General features: G+C 50.6%; 1 protein-coding gene across 1 annotated transcript in view; it reads left to right on the top strand.

Annotated features, from left to right (window-relative positions):
* LOC144754223 (E3 ubiquitin-protein ligase TRIM39-like) overlaps positions 1 to 6,581 on the top strand; it is a 149,886-nt gene extending 143,305 nt beyond the window's left edge. The window contains exon 6 of the mRNA XM_078641811.1: positions 5,210 to 6,581. Within this exon, the coding sequence (XP_078497937.1) occupies positions 5,210 to 5,718 (509 nt within the window). The 3' untranslated portion in view covers positions 5,719 to 6,581. The remainder of the gene's footprint in view (positions 1 to 5,209) is intronic.
* The last annotated feature ends 12,177 nt before the right edge of the window (positions 6,582 to 18,758 follow it).

Here is an 18,758-nt window from a genome sequence, read left to right as displayed (position 1 = left end):
AGTCGATCCATAGCGCATTCCCCAGCGTCCCCCGCTGGTAGTACCTGGAGGCGAAGCCTCGGCATTTGCTGTTTTCGGCGGTGGCGAACAGATCTACATCTGGAGTTCCCCACCTTGCGAAGACTTCTCCTAGTACTTCGTCGTTTATGACCCATATGTGGTTTTCCTGAATCAGTCTGCTCAGTGCGTCTGCCTGAACATTCTGCACACCTGGCAGATGGGTGGCAGTTATCGACAGTCCTCTGGCCAGAAGCCAGCGCCAGATCGCTTGCGCCTCCTGCGACAGAGTGCGCGATCTCGAACCCCCCTGCTTGTTGAGGTAATACATCGTGGTCGTATTGTCCGTTTGCACAAGCAGAGAGTTGTTCTGGAAGGACGGAAGAAAGGCCTTCAGCGCCAAGTGAACAGCTCTGAGTTCCAGGAAATTGATGTGGTACATGGACTCCGTCGGGGACCATGTCCCTTGAATCTATAGGTCTCCGGAGTGCGCCCCCCAACCCTGGAGGGAAGCATCCGTCATGATCATCTGTGTGGGAATGTCCTTGTGGAAGGGAACCCCTCTCAGGAGATTCTCCGCTGAACACCACCACTTCAGAGACTGAAGAGCATGCAGAGACAGCCGTATCCTGTCTTCCCAGGATCCTCTCCTCTGATCCCACTGATCCTCCAAGCACTCCTGCAACGGTCTCATGTGCAGTCATGCGTGTGGCGTGAGGAAGATACAGGAGGCCATCGATCCCAGTAGAGAAGACACCGTCCTCACTGTTGTAGACGGAGTGGTCATAAGAGCCTGAGCCTTCCGAAGGAGTGATAATCGTCGCTCCTCCGAAGGAGACACGCTTGCTGACAGCGTATTGATGGAGGCTCCCAAGTACTGTATGCACTGGACTGGAATCGGGACAGACTTGGACATGTTGATGTGCAACCCCAGCTTGTTCAAGAGAACGCACGTCTTCTGGAAGTCCGCTTGAGCATCCGAGAAGGAGGAGGCCTTGATCAACCAATCGTCCAGGTACGGGTAGACGAACACCTTGTTCTTTCTCAGGTGTGCTGCAACCACCGCCATGCACTTCGAGAATGTTCTCTGCGCAGACTTCAGTCCGAATGGGAGTACTGTGTATTGGTAGTGATTGTCGCCGACCTGGAACCGCAGGAACTTCCTATGTTTGCGTGCAATGGGCACATGGAAGTACGCATCCTGTAGGTCTATAGCACACAGCCAGTCCCCTTGTTGCAACTGAGGATATATCTGATGCAACGACAGCATGCAAAACTTTTCTCTGCGAATCCACTTGTTTGCCTGTCGCAAGTCCAGAATGGGCCTGAACTCGTTCTTGTCCTTCTTGCGGACCAGGAAGAACCTGGAGTACAGACCTCTTCCTCTTTGAGACAGAGGTACGTCTTCTATCGCCCTTTTCCTTAACAGGATATCTGCCTCCACTTGGAGCTCGCGCAGTTGATACTGCGAGCCGACCGGAGGAATTGATGGAGGAGGGCTGGTGAACCGAAGACTGTATCCATTGCAAACAATATTCAGCACCCACTTGTCCTGAGTAATTTCTCTCCACTCTGCCAGAAAATATTGAACGCTTCCCCCCACCGGAGTGGGTAACGGATGAAGGGGAAGTAACCGCTCAGGGCCTAGACCCAGCCGGGCCTTTAGTCGCTGGTGCCGACTGGTGGCCTCCTCTGCCCCTCTGGCGCTTTTGGAATGGTCTTCTGAACTGCTGCTGTTGTTGTTGCTGCTGCTGTTGTTGACCCGAAGACTGGCCACGCCCTCTGCCTTGTCCACCAAACCGTCTCTGGAACGGGCGGTACGACTTCTTACTCTCCTTGGGTTTTTACAAACCCACAGCCGTGAGCGTCTCAGCCTCCGCCTTCATGCGGGCCATTTCGTCATCCGCATGTTTCCCAAACAGGGTTTCGCCAGAGAATGGGAGGTTGGCAACCCTTTGTTGTGCGTCAGGTTTTAATGACGTAAGGCGGAGCCAGGCGTGTCTTCGCTGGTTAATTCCATGGCAGAAACCGCCAGCAGGGAGGAATCGGCAGCGGCGCTGATGACCTGATTCGCCACCAACATCCCCTCGCTCAAAACTTCCTGAAAATCCTCCCTCTTGTCACGCGGCAGATGTTCCACAAACAGGTGGAGGGATTCCCAGAGGGCCCGATCATATCGTCCCAACAGGGCGGTGGCACTCGCCGCCTTCATAGACGTCGCCGAAGTCCCACAAACCTTCCTTCCAGAAGAATCCAGCCACCTGGATTCTTTATCAGACGGAACTGTGGAGGACGGGGTGGTGGCATGCTGTTTGCGCGCAGCCGTCACAATCACAGAATCCGGAGGAGGTTCCGTCCTCAGGAAGGCCGGATCCGAGTTGGGAGCCCGGTATTTCTTCTGAAGCCTCGAGGGCACCGCCTTGGTCACCACTGGGGTGAGGAAAAGGTCCATGGCCGGTTCTTCCAGACCCGGCACCAGTGGTAGCAATGGTCGGGATAGATGTTTTTGGTGCAGCGTCTCAAAGATCACCGACGTCTTGGGCGTGGGCACAGTCAACGAGATGCCGAGCTTCGCTGCACCTCTCAAAAGGACTTCCTGAAAGGACACCAGATCATCAATCGGTGAAACCCTTGTCTCCGGTGATTCCGACAACGTCGGAGAATAGTCCCTGGTCCTCGAGGATCTTGTATGGGAACGAGACCTGTGCCTCCTGTGGCTTCGTCTCGACCGTGTGGAAGATCGGTGGCGCGATCTTTCTCTCCTCCTGGAACGGGATCGCGACCTCCCAGAACGTGGACGCTCCGTAGCTTTCCGAGGAGGCGTCTTCCGTGGTTTCTCCTGGGTTCTAGGTCTTGGTGTCCCCTTCGGAGGTGTAGGTAACCTGGGTAGGGACGCCGACCTTGGCGGAGGGACTGGAGGAGTCTCCGACCGAGGCATTGGCCCACGCGGTGGAAGCGGTGGCGGTGGAAGCCCCGGCGGTGGCAGAGGTGGTAGTGGGGGCTTAACAGGCGGATCCTCTTTAGGTAGAGGAGGAGGAGATTTAGGCCGAGGTGGTGTATAAACCACCGAGTACACCGAGCCCGGTGACTTCTTCGGAGGAGGGGACTGCGACCCAGCCCCTCCAGAACGTGAGCGCCGCCTCTGGCGTCCTTCACCAGACCCCGCCTGACTTCTGGCGCCAGAACTCCTTCTGCGCCGTTTTGGGGAGGCAGAACGGCTCCCAGACGCCGATCTCTTCCTCCTAGACGTCGAGCTGTGTTTATCCGGCGTCGAACGTCGACCCCGTGACTCAGGCGTCGAACGCCGTCTCCTCGACGTCGAGTGTTTCTTCTTCGACGCCGAGCGCCGCCACCTCGACGACGAGCGGTCAGCTCTCGACGACGAGCGTCGATCCTTCGCAGACCGTTTCCTCGCAGTCCTCGACGATGAGGATCCCCTCGACGCCGAAGGTCCACTCGACGGCAAACGGCAGTGTCGCCTCAGCGGCGAGCGCCGGTGCCTACTGGTCCTCCTTCGACGTCGATGGCTCGATGACGACGGCGACGAAGACGCCGTCGACGGTGACCTCGACGACTGCCTGCCCAGGCCTTTCGACGTCGACTTCCCACGCTGTCTCGACCCGGAGCCCCGGGGAGATGGGGAACACACCGTCGTCATCCCTCTCGACATCGTCGTCGATGCAGTCGACGGAGACCGGGATCGTTTGCTGGTCTTCCAGCCTCTAGGGAGCCCCCCAGAGGCCTCAGCAGGGGCAGAGGGAGCCTTCCCAGCCTGCCCAGACCCACCTGCAGCCTGCAGACGTCTCTCCTCGAGGCCTTGGAGCCTAATCTTCAACCTTTCCCCTCAGGGTCCTGGTTGAAAAGGTCTGACAAATGTCACAGCCTTCAGGAACATGTTCTTCAGGGAGGCAGAGAATGCAGACGTCGTGTGAGTCCGACTTGGCCTTCTTCCTTCCACATGCAGGGCACTTGTCAAACAGAGCAGGCATTTTAGATCCCTAAAAGCCTGAACAAACACCCAGGGATGAAGAAAAACACCAAGTATTAACACAGAAAACACTTTAAAGTCAAAAAAAGTGCACAAATCCAATAAACCCTTGAAAAAGGGAGAGCTCAATGCACCAGGGTCCTGTTAGCAGGAGCCGGAAAAAAGAACTGAAACTAAGTGGGACCTGCTATGCATTCTGGGATACTGGGAGAAGGTTCTGGAAGGTTCTGGAAGGTTCTCTTAAAGGCACAGTATCATATTTAAGCCACATAATGGCAGCCTATGGGGCTTGTCTGTCCATACCTTCCTCTCTAACATTCCAGAGGCTTTTACTGGTAGAGGCAAGTTTCTCTATGGAAGAAACTGGGCAGACTGTGCTGTTGTGTGTGTGATTTTTTTTTTGGGTGGAATTTCTAGTTGAAGTACTGGACAGTGTAGCCTGTGGATATAGGCTGCATTATTTGTCTTTAAATTATCTCTCAAGTGTCTTTGCAGTTCTGCAGTTTTCTGACAGCTTAAGAGATTATTTTTGATTGCCGGGGTCCACGCACATGAGCGGGACTATTCACTAGATTATGACTATACACAGAGATCCCCTACTACAGAAGCTATGTTATGCTCTACAAACTAATGTAACTTTGTAACACTGTTCTTTTGTAACCATATACTCATGTAAAGCACTCTGATACCTCCGGGTCCAGCCAGCGCTATATAGAACTCTTCAAATAAATAAATAAGCATGAGTGGCTGACACAGAGAGAGAGAGACTGACTGACTTAGAGAGAGAGACTGTGATGGAATTGGGGTCAAAGAGTGTATGAAGCTATGCAATGCCTCTTAAGATTGCTATTGTCTGCTAATAAAATGAATTATCAAGATGTGCTCTTTGTAGTTACATCTGCTTTGGAAATACAGCATTGTTGCATTGTCTAATGTTTTGAGTTTATTTTTACTCTAACCCCGCCCCCCACTGACCCCCACCCCTACCACTGCAGCCCTCTGCCACAAACACACTGTAATTTTGGCCCCCGACAGAAAATCTGTGAGTACCCATACTCTAGATGAATGTGCACGTTAGTGTAGTGAGCAGTCTAGTGCTGCGCGCTCTAGCACAGCGTGATCCTTCCAGGTGTGGTGTACATTAATCATATGTAGAACAGAAAGCAGTAATCTCAGCTTTTATTTGTGTCATTAAATCTCTAATTCTGAATCTCTTCTCTGCAGTGATGGTGACTCTGGATCCTGACACAGCTCATTCCCGGCTCCTCTTGTCTGAGGGGCAGAGACGTGTGAGATGGACAAACACAACACAGACCCTGCCGGACACCACCAAGAGATTCACCTATGAGTACTGTGTGCTGGGGAGGGAGGGCTTCACCTCTGGCAGACATTACTGGGAGGTGCAGCTGCTGCAGAAGGGGTACGGGTGGGAGGTGGGGGTCGCAGCAGAGTCTGTGAACAGGAAGGGAAACTTCACATGGTCACCTGAGGGGGGAGTCTGGGCTTTGCAGGGGTGTGATGGTCAGTACTGGGCTCTCACCTCCCCTCCAACCCTTCTGTCCTCTTGTAAGAAGCCCCTGAAGCTGGGGGTGTATCTGGACTACGAGTGGGGAGGGCTTTCCCTGTACAATGCTGACTCCATGGAGCTTCTTTACTCCTTCCCACAGGCTCCCTTCACAGAGAGGCTCTTCCCCATCTTCTTTCTCTTTAGAGCGGAGCTGAGGATGGTGTGAGAGCTGCAGGGTGCTTCAACCCCTCATCCTTCCTTCCCACCCTCTTCTGTAGTGTTAAAAATGTGACCAGAAGCACAAGCAGAGACGCTTTTAAATAATAAAATGATCGCTTTGGAGATAAGTCTCTTGGGAGAGGGGAGTAATTCCAGTGTCTGGAAAATAAGTTTTCTTTCATGTAGATTTATTAATGTATAGATGTCAGCGAACCTGCCCCTCACCTGTCGATCTCCAGTTTAAACACCAACATTCCAAAGTATCTTCCTCACAATGACCCTCCCACATGTTGCCATGACAGCCAGAATCTGACACGGGCAACCAGGGAGACCGGGCACGCGGAGCGCTTTGTTCTCAACGAGAGACGCTGTAGATCCCCTCAAATAATAAAGAGGTAGGATTACTGTGTGAACCCATGAGGAATAAAGGAATCCGATTGGCAAAAACAGAAACAACAAACTTTTAAAGTCTGTGGAAGCGCAGCCCTTGCTAGGGAGCGTAGTGTCCCTACGCAAATAACAAATCCTCTGATGATACACAGAGTGGAAATGGAGGTTCTATATTCACTATAACCCCTGGGATAAATCTGGTACCTCAAAGAAAAATTGTCACAAATAAAGAAGATGTTTTTAAAACTGTCCCGAGGAAGGTGTTCTAAAAAAACGAAGCACCGAAACGCGTCGACACTTGGATTTTTAACTTCACAAATTGATTGTTTTTATGATATACTAAGTGATATGTATTGATTTATGGTAAAATTTAGGAAATATGTCTAATATGTTTTGAAAAAAACTATGATTTTGTTTTTAATAAATTGCTCATACTAAGTATATGAAAATCTTTTTATAAATAAAAAAACTATTTAGTTACATACAATTCTATGTTTTTGATTCAAAGATACTGTATGGGGATATGAGGACGAAATTGGTCTACACAAATGTTGTTGTATATGATATATACTAGTACCTAAATTGAAATACACAGAAAGGAATTCTTTTTTGGTTGTGATATTTCCCGGTCCTTTCTGGGTTTATTTGGGAAAACTCTCTCTTTATAGCCATGACAGCCAGAAGCCATACGTGAAACTGAACACTACATATATCTTCTTCGTAGAATTTCAAAACTGAAAAGTTTGGGGTAAACTGCTGGGCATAGGATGGACCATGAGTTCCTCTGGTACCTTCTCTGAGTGAGTTGACGTGGAAGACCCGTTCCCTCTGTAATATGGCCGTGGACCTGGGGCTCACCAGGGATGCATTTTATGTCCTCCTACATTTTGTTGTCACCAAAGTTAGCAATATGTGTGCTTGCTGCTTTATAAGAAGAGCCCCTCTTTAAAGTGCCCAGCACCTGCTGCTGTCCCTTGACCCTTCCATACAACTGCTGCTGTTCCTTAAAATAAAAAGTCATTTGAGTAGCAAAGTCTGAAGTGTTGTAGCCCAAGCTGTCAAGAGTCCATTTAACAGGAACTCACAAGCCCCAGAGTTCACCGCGCCATTGGCTTAAAATGCTACCACTGACTAAACATGTTACAAAAGTATCAGCATATGTTGTGCTTGTACCATCCACAGCCACTGGTGGCTATTACCCATTATAAAGAAGAATAGGGGGTGCGCAGCCGAGCAGAAGACCGCTATGGCCGATCGGCGCTGAAGCTCCGGCGCCTGAAGCCCCCAAAAACTGCACCTGCCATATGTTAAAACGCCGCGGGAGCCATCTGGAGCGTGTTGTGGCCTCATCTACCGCCGGACGAGGAATGTGGGGACCGTGCTGCCCCAGGAGATGACGAGAAACCGACGGAGCTGAGCGGTGGAGGCCCACCCCGCCTCGAAGGCCCCGTGGAGACAGTGTCCTCGGGTGAGGCTGAGGCTGGAGATGCAGAACTCCGCCCGGCCCCACTGTCTTGCCTGAACTCCGGAGAGCCGACTCTGCAGAGACTAGAAAGATCTGTCCCCGGGACGGTGTGGAGCTCGAGATCGGGTGAGTGAGGGGGCCTCTCCTGGCGCAAATGCCATTGGCTGAGCGAGCGTGTGCTGGTCCCTCAGGCCTCCTGGCTGCTGATAGACGCCAAGGTTTGCGGCCAGTGGGAAGAAACCGGTGACGTCCATTTTTGAAGCCCTGATACTGCGTGGGAGCTCTGGATCCTCCGTTGGGGAAACACTTCGGGACACAAGCTTACCCCCCTCCACCCTCCTATTAACTCCAGGGTGGTGCCTGGAGACATCGCTCACACCTCCCTCTCCATCACCCCCTCACCTGCCTAGAGGGGGTCGGAGTGGACACTAGTGGCACCGAAGACGGGCCACCACCATTTTGGACTCCCTGAGGGCCTGGTGCGGCCTGAACGCTGGGGTGGGTGCCCCCCCCCCCCCCGCAAATAAGCCAGTCTCACCCCGGTTGCCTGAATTAAGACACTGAAGTCGTAGTCCACGGAGAACAAGCGCTTCACTGGGGTTAATGCACTGAGAGAGGGGTGGCTGAAGACCTGGAACGTGGACCTGCCTAACTTGTTGTGCCCCGGGGACACCAGAGTACATTGAATAAGGGGAATATGCTGCATTATCGTTGGGCTCATTGTAGCACATTCCTGCATTTCAATAGGATCTCTCTCCGGGTTGCGAATCTTGAAATTACAACCCTGCAAAGATGGGCCAAGGGGACCCGAAACAGCGCAAGATCACCTTCGACGAGATAGACAGCTTGGAGCATCTGGACCGTAACTCCGAGGGGGAAGGAGGTCCGGAGCATATAGGCTCATTACAATCCATAGAAGGGGCCGCCGCCTTAATGGCAGAACTGCGCGCAGGGTTTTGTAGCATTGACGCACGTCTAGACATGCTGTCTTCTAGGCTCGATAGAATGGGAGAGAGGCTAGAGGTGCATACCACTCGGCTAAAGGAGACTGAACAAAGAATATCTACTCAAGAAGACCGATCTGTAGATACAACAAGCAGACTCGAAAGGGTGGAAAGACTGCTGAAAACAGTAGTGATTAAGAACGAGGACCTTGAGGCCAGGTCCCACAGAAATAATATTCGCATAATGGTCCTGTCGGAAACTACAAACATGGGTCGCCTGGAACATTTCCTTGAAACCCTGTTGACTGAACTTTTCGGCGCGGAGAACCTCTCTAAAACTTTGTGGTGGAATGAGCACATCGATCCCTAGGGCCGCGGCCTTCCCCTGGTGGCCCTTCTCACTCTATTATAGCTCGCCTGCTTAATTATAGAGATTGGGAAATGGTCCTCCAGCAGGCCTGGGAGAAATCCCCCGTGCAATATCAGGGCACCGTGCTCTCCTTTTACCCTGATCATACCATCGCAGTGCAGGAGGCCCGCCGAAAATTCCTAGAAGCCAAACGACCACTGCGTGCCCTGGGTCTCCAATACGCTATGCTATATCCAGTGAATTTAAGAGTGATGGTGGAGGGTAAGCCCTGCTTCTTTGAAAATGCTACTGACACTCTCACCTTCTGCAAACAACGACAGGGAGCGGTGCATAGAAACCCGACGCAGTCCTCTGGACACTCTTCCCCAGTTAACCGAATGGCTGCCAGCGCGGAGCTTTTGTGATGCAAGCTGAAGACCCAGAACTCTATCATCAGTGATAATCTCTTGCCCTAGTTGTTTATATTTTTTCTATATCGGTGCAACTTCTTCCCCCATAGCGGAATTCTATTTTTTTCAGGGGATGAAATCGTATGCTGTTTCAAAAGTTTTTACAATGCTAAAATTACATAGTGTCTGTTGCGGCCATCGTATATCCGAGGCATTGCCCGCTCCCTTAGGATGAATCCAATTTGAATTCTGTTGGGGTTTTTTCTTTTCCCTTTTTTTCAGGTTCTTACTGGAGGGATCCAGTTCTTGGGGCTTTCGGGCCCAGGTGTGGGAGGTGGGTGGCTTTTGCAATATGTGTACTGTGTTGTTTTGTGAGTTATTAGGTAGACAATATGTGTATTTCCCCTCATGTATCCCTTCGTAGGTTCCTTTCATCAAATACTCCCGTTTGGAGTTATGCAATTTGGCTAAGCAGATATATGATTCCTTTCCCTTGCCTATGGCTGTGGCTCCGCTGGTAGATGTTAATCTTATTACATGGAATGTCAGGGGGCTTAATATTCTGAGAAAAATTAAATTGGTATTAGCATATCTCAGAAGACACGAGGTCCAAATAGCCTTTCTGTAGGAAACCCACCTTCCCATTTAGGGGACCCCTCCCTTTGCATCCACCTGGGTACCCCACCGTTTCTTCGCAAGCTATATCAACTCCTCTCGGGAGTACCTCTCCTTATTCACCGCTCCCTCCCGATTACGCATGAAGAGACCATGTCTGATGCACAGGGACGCTATTTATTGGTGACAGGTACACTCCTAGGTCAGTCGGTCCTTTTCCTAAATATATATGCGCCTAATGTGGACGACCCCAGTTTTTTTTTTTAGGAACTACACACCCTGCTACACCGTTATGACTATGATACAATTTTCTTAGGGGATGACTTGAACCTGTGGCTTGACTAAACACTTGACTCCTCTAATCCACTCGCCACCTCCAAGTCACGTTCATGTGGCGTGAAGAAGGAGCTCATACACTCTTTGGACCTACGAGACCTATGGCGCAGGCATCATCCCATAGCCCCTGGATATACCTTTCACTCTGCACCCCACTCCACACAAACTCTTATAGATGATCTCCTAACTGATGCAAATGGGCTGTTGTTGCTTCAAGAGGGTGGACACACTGCCACGTACTCTATCGTACCCTTCACTGGTGCTTCTTCACCTGGGCATTCCACACTCAGCCGGGTGGGAACAAGGATGGTAGTTTCCCGCTTCTGCATTACTTGACGAGGTTTACGATCAGAGGTACAAGAGGCCATTACTGAACATTTCCGCCTCAATACGGGTACGGTAGATCGCTACTCCACGCTATGGGATGCCTTTAATGCATATATTCAGGGTGTAGTTACATCCAAACAGGCTGGGGTGCTGCGGGCGATTCGGAGAAGCCTCGCCAGAGTGGAAACTGAGCTCACACTGTTAGACACATCATCACCAGACCCACAAACGCAGAACAAGTGCAGTGCACTCATCTTCGAATTTAATGAACATGCTGACAGGGAGGCATCCCTGCTAGGGAAGTACCAAGTGGCCTGTAGATACAGGAGGGGAGAGGGCCCTAGCAGGACACTTGCACGCCTGGTGCGCCCTCCTAGGGTGGCTGGACACAGCGACAATCATACGCGACGACGGTACGGTAGCAACAGACGACACCAACATATTGGCAGAGCTGGTGGCATATTACTGCTCCCTCAACTCTACCACACTCCCCAAGGATTTCTCCCAACACCTAACGTACTTGGAAGAAGTTGCCATTGTCTGGCTTACCAAGGGTCAGGTGAACTTCCTGGCAGACTCTTTCACAGTGAAGGAAATCACACTTGCTAAGGATGCCCTTACGGACTCTAAAGCGCTGGGACTCAATGGCCTAACGGGGGTCTTTTATAAAGCATTCAAGGACAGTTTAGCACCACAACTCCTAGAAGTATACCCTGAGGCCCTGGAAGCCGGCGCCCTCCCCCACCCCCCAGTATGAGAGAGGCAGCCATCTCTCTGTTACTCAAGCCGGGTAAAGAACCCACAAGCTGCTTCTCTTATCGCACCATTTCCCTCTTAAAATTTGAAAATAAAACCCAAAGCCAAAGTGTTAACCACCAGATTATCACTATTGCTAGAACAATTACTTTCCCCTGTCCAGTCTGGTTTTATTCCGCACCGCCCCACAGACCACAGCCCTTAATCTGAGAACAGTCTTTTCTGTTATCAACTGCGTAGAACCCACTAACCCTGCGGTTGTGGGGCTATTAGATGACGCGGAAAAGGCCTTCGACTCGCTCGAGTGACCTTTTCTCATGGCCACTCTGCCCAAATTAGGCCTCCCCTTTAATTTTATAGCACTGATTACACTACTCCACTCATCTCCAACAGCCCAAATATGGAAAAATGGTTCTGTCACCTCCCATTCCAATCACGCGTGGAACGCGTCAGGGATGTCCGCAATCCCCCTTATTATTTACAATAGCACTGGACCCTCTGGTTCGCCATATGCAGGAAAAGCATATGTTCTGTGTCTTGCAGTTTAATGTCTCTGTATGCGGACGATATCCTGCTTTTCGTTAGACATCCCAAAGAAAATTTACAACCTCTTGTGGAGGAGATTGGACGATATGGGACCATGCCAGGCCTAAAGATAAAACTGGCGTAAGTTGGTTCGGTTTCCCATTACGGACGCAGCCTTAGCAGACGAGACCGAATATTCATTGCCAGTGGCTGAAGACACTACTAGATATAACTTGTGAACTTGCAGATTTATAGAGCGCGAATTGTTGCCCGGAGGCGTCCAAGCGCTAAGATAGCCACGAACCCACTGAAGCAAAGGAGGGGGACAAGCAATTAGTAAGGGGATGTGAACAGAAAAGTCTTTAATTGCTTGCGAAACACCGTGAGGTTAGGGTTAGCTCTGAGATGGAGTGGAAGAGTGTTCCAAGTCTTGGACGCGTTATATGCGAACGTCCTTCCACCAGATCTGGATCTTTTTATTCTTGGCACCACTGCCGAGAAGGTCTGGCTGGAACGAAGACTTCGGTTTGGGGTGTAATGGGTGACCAGATCACGGGTGATACTGGGGCCCATGTTCCAGAAGGCTTGATGGGCTATACATAATGCCTTGAACAAAACTCTCTGCCGAATTGGTAGCCAATGAAGGCTAGTCAGTCCGGTCCTCACTGAGTGTCTACGGGGGATTTTGAGCAGTAGACGCGCTGCGCAGTTCTGTACAATCTACAGCCTGCGTAGGGTGTATTCTGGGGCGCCGAGGTAGAGTACATTATTAAAATCAAGGAGGACTCTCTTTGTGCGTACCTGCTGCCTGTTTGCTGGTGGAACAGCTTCCTTCTTGTGGACCCAGGCTACTTCTCGCCGGACCCGCTCCGCGTCTGGGAGCAGAGGAGCTTCGGGAGTGCGTGCAGACGTCAAGGGTGCCGGTAAGCCTTGCAGGGCTGCGAGCAGCGTGGTCAGGGACTCCATATCCCAGGAGTCCCTGATAGCCCGCCTGCAATCACCTGGGCCGCTCTCCCTGCAAGCCCCGCCCCTTCACCTACGGAGCTAAAAGTCACCGCTCCCACTACCTCTTTGGGACTCTCTTTGTGCGTACCTGCTGCCTGTTTGCTGGTGGAACAGCTTCCTTCTTGTGGACCCAGGCTACTTCTCGCCGGACCCGCTCCGCGGGTCCCGCTTCGTGTCTGGGAGCAGAGGAGCTTCGGGAGTGCGTGCAGACGTCAAGGGTGCCGGTAAGCCTTGCAGGGCTGCGAGCAGCGTGGTCAGGGACTCCATATCCCAGGAGTCCCTGATAGCCCGCCTGCAATCACCTGGGCCGCTCTCCCTGCAAGCCCCACCCCTTCACCAATCACACCATCTATATACAACGCTTGCTCCACCGCTACGCGGGAGCGAGCGGGAGCGCGCCGGGAGAAGCCCGGGACAAGGGCGGGACCGTCTGTGGCCGTCCGGGGCCGGAGGAGGCCGGGCTGGGCCACATCCCTTGGCCCCTTAAAGCGGACATTCAGCCACCAGGACTATGGCTTCAGGAACCCGGTCTTGCAAGACAAAGAAATCTGCTGGAGACGTTGTTTTAGGCACTATGGACCAGTTCATAACCCGTGCTGTCTCCATAGTTGAGAAGGAGATAATCTTGGCTGAGTGAAGGTTGTCCCGGGACTCCTTTAGCACGTCTAATAAGCGCTCTTCTTTGGGCGCCATTGCCCTAGCTGATAGCCCTGGTTATATCCCACCAACTCCTTTAGTAATAGTTGATTCCCCCACCATTGACGAGAGAGTGAGTCGGATTAGGGCTAGCCTTGAAAGGGTAACCACCACAGCTCCAAGTATTGTGCTCGACCCGACACACTCCACTTCCTCTCTTTTCAGTATTCCATCACCAGAGAGGCAGATTCCAGATCGTACTCCCAATACCCCTAATGATTCGAGCCCCCTTGTGCTTGTAAATATAGCTGTGAATTCCCCATCCACTGCAGGCCACTCTGATATTAACACTCCTAGAGTGGTAGTCCCTGAAACTGTACCTGTAGGGAATCTAATCCTAGGCTCCGTCCCTCAAAAGAAGAGAAAGCGTCCCATTAGTCCCCGTAGGGGAGGCTCTCTAAAACCTCACAGTAAGGTTAGTAGGAACATCATACCAAAAGGGGGTATTACCCCGAATCAGGTTTCTCACTCAAAACCCCAAGCGTCCCATATTGGAGACGCTGCTGTCGAGGGCACTCCTGGGCAATTGGCCCCTATAGATGCTAGCATTTTCCCCCAAGTCGAGAGCATTATTAAGTCTGTGGTGATGCCACTTGTAGATAAGATCGATGGCCTCACACGCAAACTAGCCTCGCTTGAGCAGTCAATGCTGGATAACTTTTATGCTGTGAAATCGTTAGTTAAATTTCACGCTAAAACCCAGGCTGAAGAAAATGGTGGGCTAAGGAGTGGTCCTGCCCCAACAGTTCCGTTTATTCCGACAGCCCTCCCTGATCCCTCACCTAGTTTAAAAACGCCTGCCTTGGCTAAGGCTCCCAAACCTATCACTGGAACCATACCCCTCCCATCGACCCCAACCCCTGAGTCTAGTTTGGCACGCCCAATGAATAGCACCCATGTACCAAAGGCACCCAAGGTCAAATTTGCTGCAAATCCCAAGCCTACCACTTCCAAAACTAAGGCAACTGGAGATACAGTGACCGTAAGCAAGGGCGCGGCAATCATAATCACATCCCCTCCTACTTCTGCTTCGCATGTAGCGCCCAAACCCCCAGTAAAAACCACAACAAAATTCCTAGCCAAAGACAGGATAAAACGGCGTATGCCAAATGCTAGTCTTCCGCCTGGCTGTAAGCCCTATGTGGTTATCTTAACAGGGGTACCCGAGCTTGAAGAGGGCTCTCGTGAGTCCTATTCTGAACTCAAACACAAGACGCTCTCTTGGCTAAAAGCTAATAGACCCCTCCCAGGGCACATTGATGGCAGAGTAGCCTTTGTCCGACGGGTGGGTTGGATCGGTAACAGGCGCAAGGCTATTACCGGGGATTGTGTGTTGATTAATTTTAATGATCCCAGAGCTGCTGGCATGATTTGTAGCCAACAGTCGCAGCACAACTTTTGCGACATACAAACTAGGGATTTGGGGTACTTTTATCACCCCCCCCCCTTAATGGGGCTCAATAATAATAACAATAATAATAATAATAATTTTTTTCAAGATGGGGGTAGAGGTGTATGGTTCCCTCATTACCCAACCTTGGATCCTAGAGCAAGTGTATGGACCCCTTCCCAACCAACCACTCCACAGGGTTGGGGCTGGTGACTTAACACCTTAGAGGTAATAAATGTCTCCCCCCAAAGGGCTAACACAACTTCTCTGGTAGGGGAGGTTCCGCTGACCAATATTGTTGTGCCCCATCCCTTGCCTATCCCAATCTTACCCATTCCTTCAGGTGATGGGACAGATAATCTTGAACTAGTGGCTGGACCTCAAATTTCGGGTCCTCAGGGTGGGAATAGTGGTTATAATGAGCCCCAGCATCATGCCCCTTTGAAAATCATTAGTTGGAATGTGGCAGGCTTAAGCAGTAAGCTAGATGTCCCAGACTGGGTGGCGCTCATTGAACCCCACTCAGTTTGTGCATTTCAAGAGACATGGTGCGTAGAACCAAGGCACCGAGTAGGAAATGCCACCTTTTTTGTCCCGGCGGAAATTCCAGCTTCGGGAAGAGGTCGCCCCTTCGGAGGTCTCTTGGTTTGGATAGACATTACTTTGGGATGGAGGGTACACCATCACCCCCAAAAAACTCCAGATTTGATGCACCTCACTGTAACTTGCCCGAGGAGAGCAGATAAACTGGAGATTATTAATATTTATACACGAGGGGCCTCCGGGAGAGCTTTGTCACCAACGCTCTTGGACCTGGAGGCAGCCCTGGGTGAGTGCTGTAGCGATTCCCTAATTTTGGTCATGGGGGACTTCAATTGTACATTTGAGCCTTTGTTACCCGATGAATCCTTGGATCTAAATGATGAAGATTCTAGGAGAGGTGTCCCGTCACTTGACTTGCCCATCATAAATAGCTGGACTCCCAGAATCATCCAACTAAATTCCCTCACTTTAGAGCATGGCCTAAGGGCAGCCAATGGGAGGACACCATCAGACCTAGTGGGGGCTCATACATATAACAGGGTCGGCCATTCTTCCCGGATCGATTATATCCTTCTAAATTTTTCTTTGTGGGCTCATATGAAGGATATGGTAGTTCTACCCTCCCTGGACAGTGATCATAACGCCCTTTCTTTGACCCTATCAATCTGGTGGAAAGAGATCTTCCCTGGAAGTGGAAACCATGATGCTGTTGCAACAGGGCCACTGGGAGGAGTGGTCCCAACAAACTGCTTAAGACGCTTGAAATGGGACAAAGTGGCAATAGATGAGGAGAAAATGGCATGTATCAGAACTGTTACTTCCACAGCCAGTGCCATTTTAAAAAGTCAGCCTATTTGCCCTAATCAGATTACAGCATTGTTCTGTGAGGTCGCACTCTCAATTGGGGACCTTTTCAAGGCCAAAGTAAAAAATGGGAACCCTAATCGTAAAAACCAAAAAGGCAAGTCAGGATGGTACACGAAGGAGTGTCGTGCCAAGAAGAGAGCCCTGATATTGGCGGTGAAAAGTGGAAATGCTATCCTAATATCCACTGAACGGAAGGGCTATAAATCGGAGCTTAAAACAGCAAGGAGAGACTGGGAAGACAAGTTCTGGCAGGATCTCCGAACTGCCAGCGGCGGAAAAAACGCAAAAGCTTTCTGGGACTTAGTTCACAAGAAGAACAGACCCCTTGATACAGTTATCACCTGTAATATAACCGAGGACTTATGGTTTACACATTTTTCGAAATTGTATACGGCAACCGCAGTTGAAGCGTTGGATTTCGTTTTACCTCAGCCCCTCAGAGTGATGGAAAGATTCGAGGAAAGTCTGTTCACTAAGATAGAAGCGGAAAGTGCAATAAAATCTCTGGTTCCACGCAAGGCGGCTGGCCCCGATGGTCTTCCGGGTGACTTGCTCCGAGCGGATATAGATGATTGGAGCACACTGATCTCCTCGGTTTTGAATGCTGCTTTGGAAAGCGCACCTCTGCCTGCCTCTTGGATGGCCGCTGAGGTGGTTCCCCTTCACAAAAAAGGTTCGAGAGATGACCCAGGGAACTACAGGCCAATCAGCCTGATCGACTGCTCACAAAAAGTCGCAGGCAAGGTTCTTTTAACAAGAATACAACAATGGGCAGATGAGAACAGGATCCTCTAGGATTTTCAGGCAGGGTTCCGTGCTGGCACTGGAACAATTGAACAATCGCTAAGGCTTCTTATGATCCACTGGAAGGTCGTCACAATTGGGAAGGGTACATTATATTTGGCCTTCATCGACCTCCGGACGGCCTTCGATTTGGTCCCCAGAAATAATCTATGGAAGGTTCTTAATGATCTTGGCCTGCCACCTTACCTGCTCCACCTGGTCATGAAGTTTCATGAAAACAACTACGCCCAAATTCGCTGGGGTCCCAATGGCCAAAAAACCCGAAGAATAGATGTGAACAGAGGAGTGCGGCAAGGGTGTGTCCTCGCCCCAACACTCTTTTCGCTCTATGTTAATGGGGTGGTGGACCACTTGTTAAGGATTCCAGCAGATGCCCCTCGTCTGGCAGGTCGTTCCATTCCCACCCTGCTTTTTGCGGACGATACTTTGCTCCTGTCAAAATCGCCAATGGGCCTACAACAGCTTCTCTCAGGCTTTGACGATTTTTGTAAACAAAGAGGACTCTGTATAAATACAGACAAAACAAAGTACCTTATTTTGAACCCTCCGCAAAAACTGGGCCCTCCGCCAACATTGGGCTCTGTGGCATTGGACAGGACTAAAACCTTCGATTATCTGGGCATCAGGTTGGTGGATTCTATGAAATGGGACCAGCATCTGCTCAAAATGTTGTTAAACCTAAAAAGAATAACCGGGATCCTGCTAAAAGAGCAGAGAGCAGCCTCAACTAAACCCATAGCTGCAGTATTGGACATCTACGCGGCCAGAGGAGTAAGTGCTGCCTTGTATGGGGCGGAATTATGGGGAATGTCGAACTTGAAAGACCTTACTCGAGCTGAGAATTCCTTCTTGAGAAGCCTGATGTCCCTTGGCCCGTCTGTCCCCATCTTGCCTCTGCAATTGGACATGGGCTGTCGGGCCATAGAAGACCTAGCGAAGTTACGCCCTTTGCTTCTGTGGGCTCGCATCTGGAGAGTTCCTGAACTCTCAAGTTATGCGGACGGTCTACGGGAGATACTAAGATCGACAGGGTGGGCGAAAATAAAGTGGCTAACGGATATTAAAGCCTTACTTACCAATTTGGGGCTGGAAGAAGCATGGCATCAACAGTCAGCCCCTCCCAAATCCTTAATTAAACAACTTTATTGGAATTGGGTAACAAACAGAAGGAATTCCTCCACCTCGATATGCAAGTCGACTAGAAACTTCATGGAGTCCAAAGATACCCCCTATAGAGAACTGTATCTGGACACCATTTCAGCCCCGTGGGAAAGGTCCTTGTACTTTAAATTCAGAACTGGTCTTCTCCCGGTAATGGAATTTACTTGTCACTGGAAAATCCCATACCAGACTGCTCCGTGGTGTCCCTTCTGCCCACAGCGCAGAGAATCTGTCCCCCATTTTTTATTTGAGTGTCCTGCATACATAGTTCCACGGTCAAAATGGCTTAAGCCTATGTGTCGTACTCTGGGCACTAGGCATTGCAACGTGGCTTTAAGGATTCTCTATTCGGACACCCGTACTTTTTACGCATGTGCCACCTCGAAGTACCTTGGGTGGGCATGGCGAATCCGGTCAAAAAGACTTAGGCAAATTGTTTAATTACACTTTTTACCATGGTCTGT

The sequence above is a fragment of the Lissotriton helveticus genome, chromosome 5_1, assembly GCF_964261635.1.
Source record: "Lissotriton helveticus chromosome 5_1, aLisHel1.1, whole genome shotgun sequence".
Classification (NCBI taxonomy): domain Eukaryota; kingdom Metazoa; phylum Chordata; class Amphibia; order Caudata; family Salamandridae; genus Lissotriton; species Lissotriton helveticus.
The sequence above is the reverse complement of the archived record's forward strand: the minus strand, read 5'-3'. Positions and strand labels throughout refer to the sequence as shown.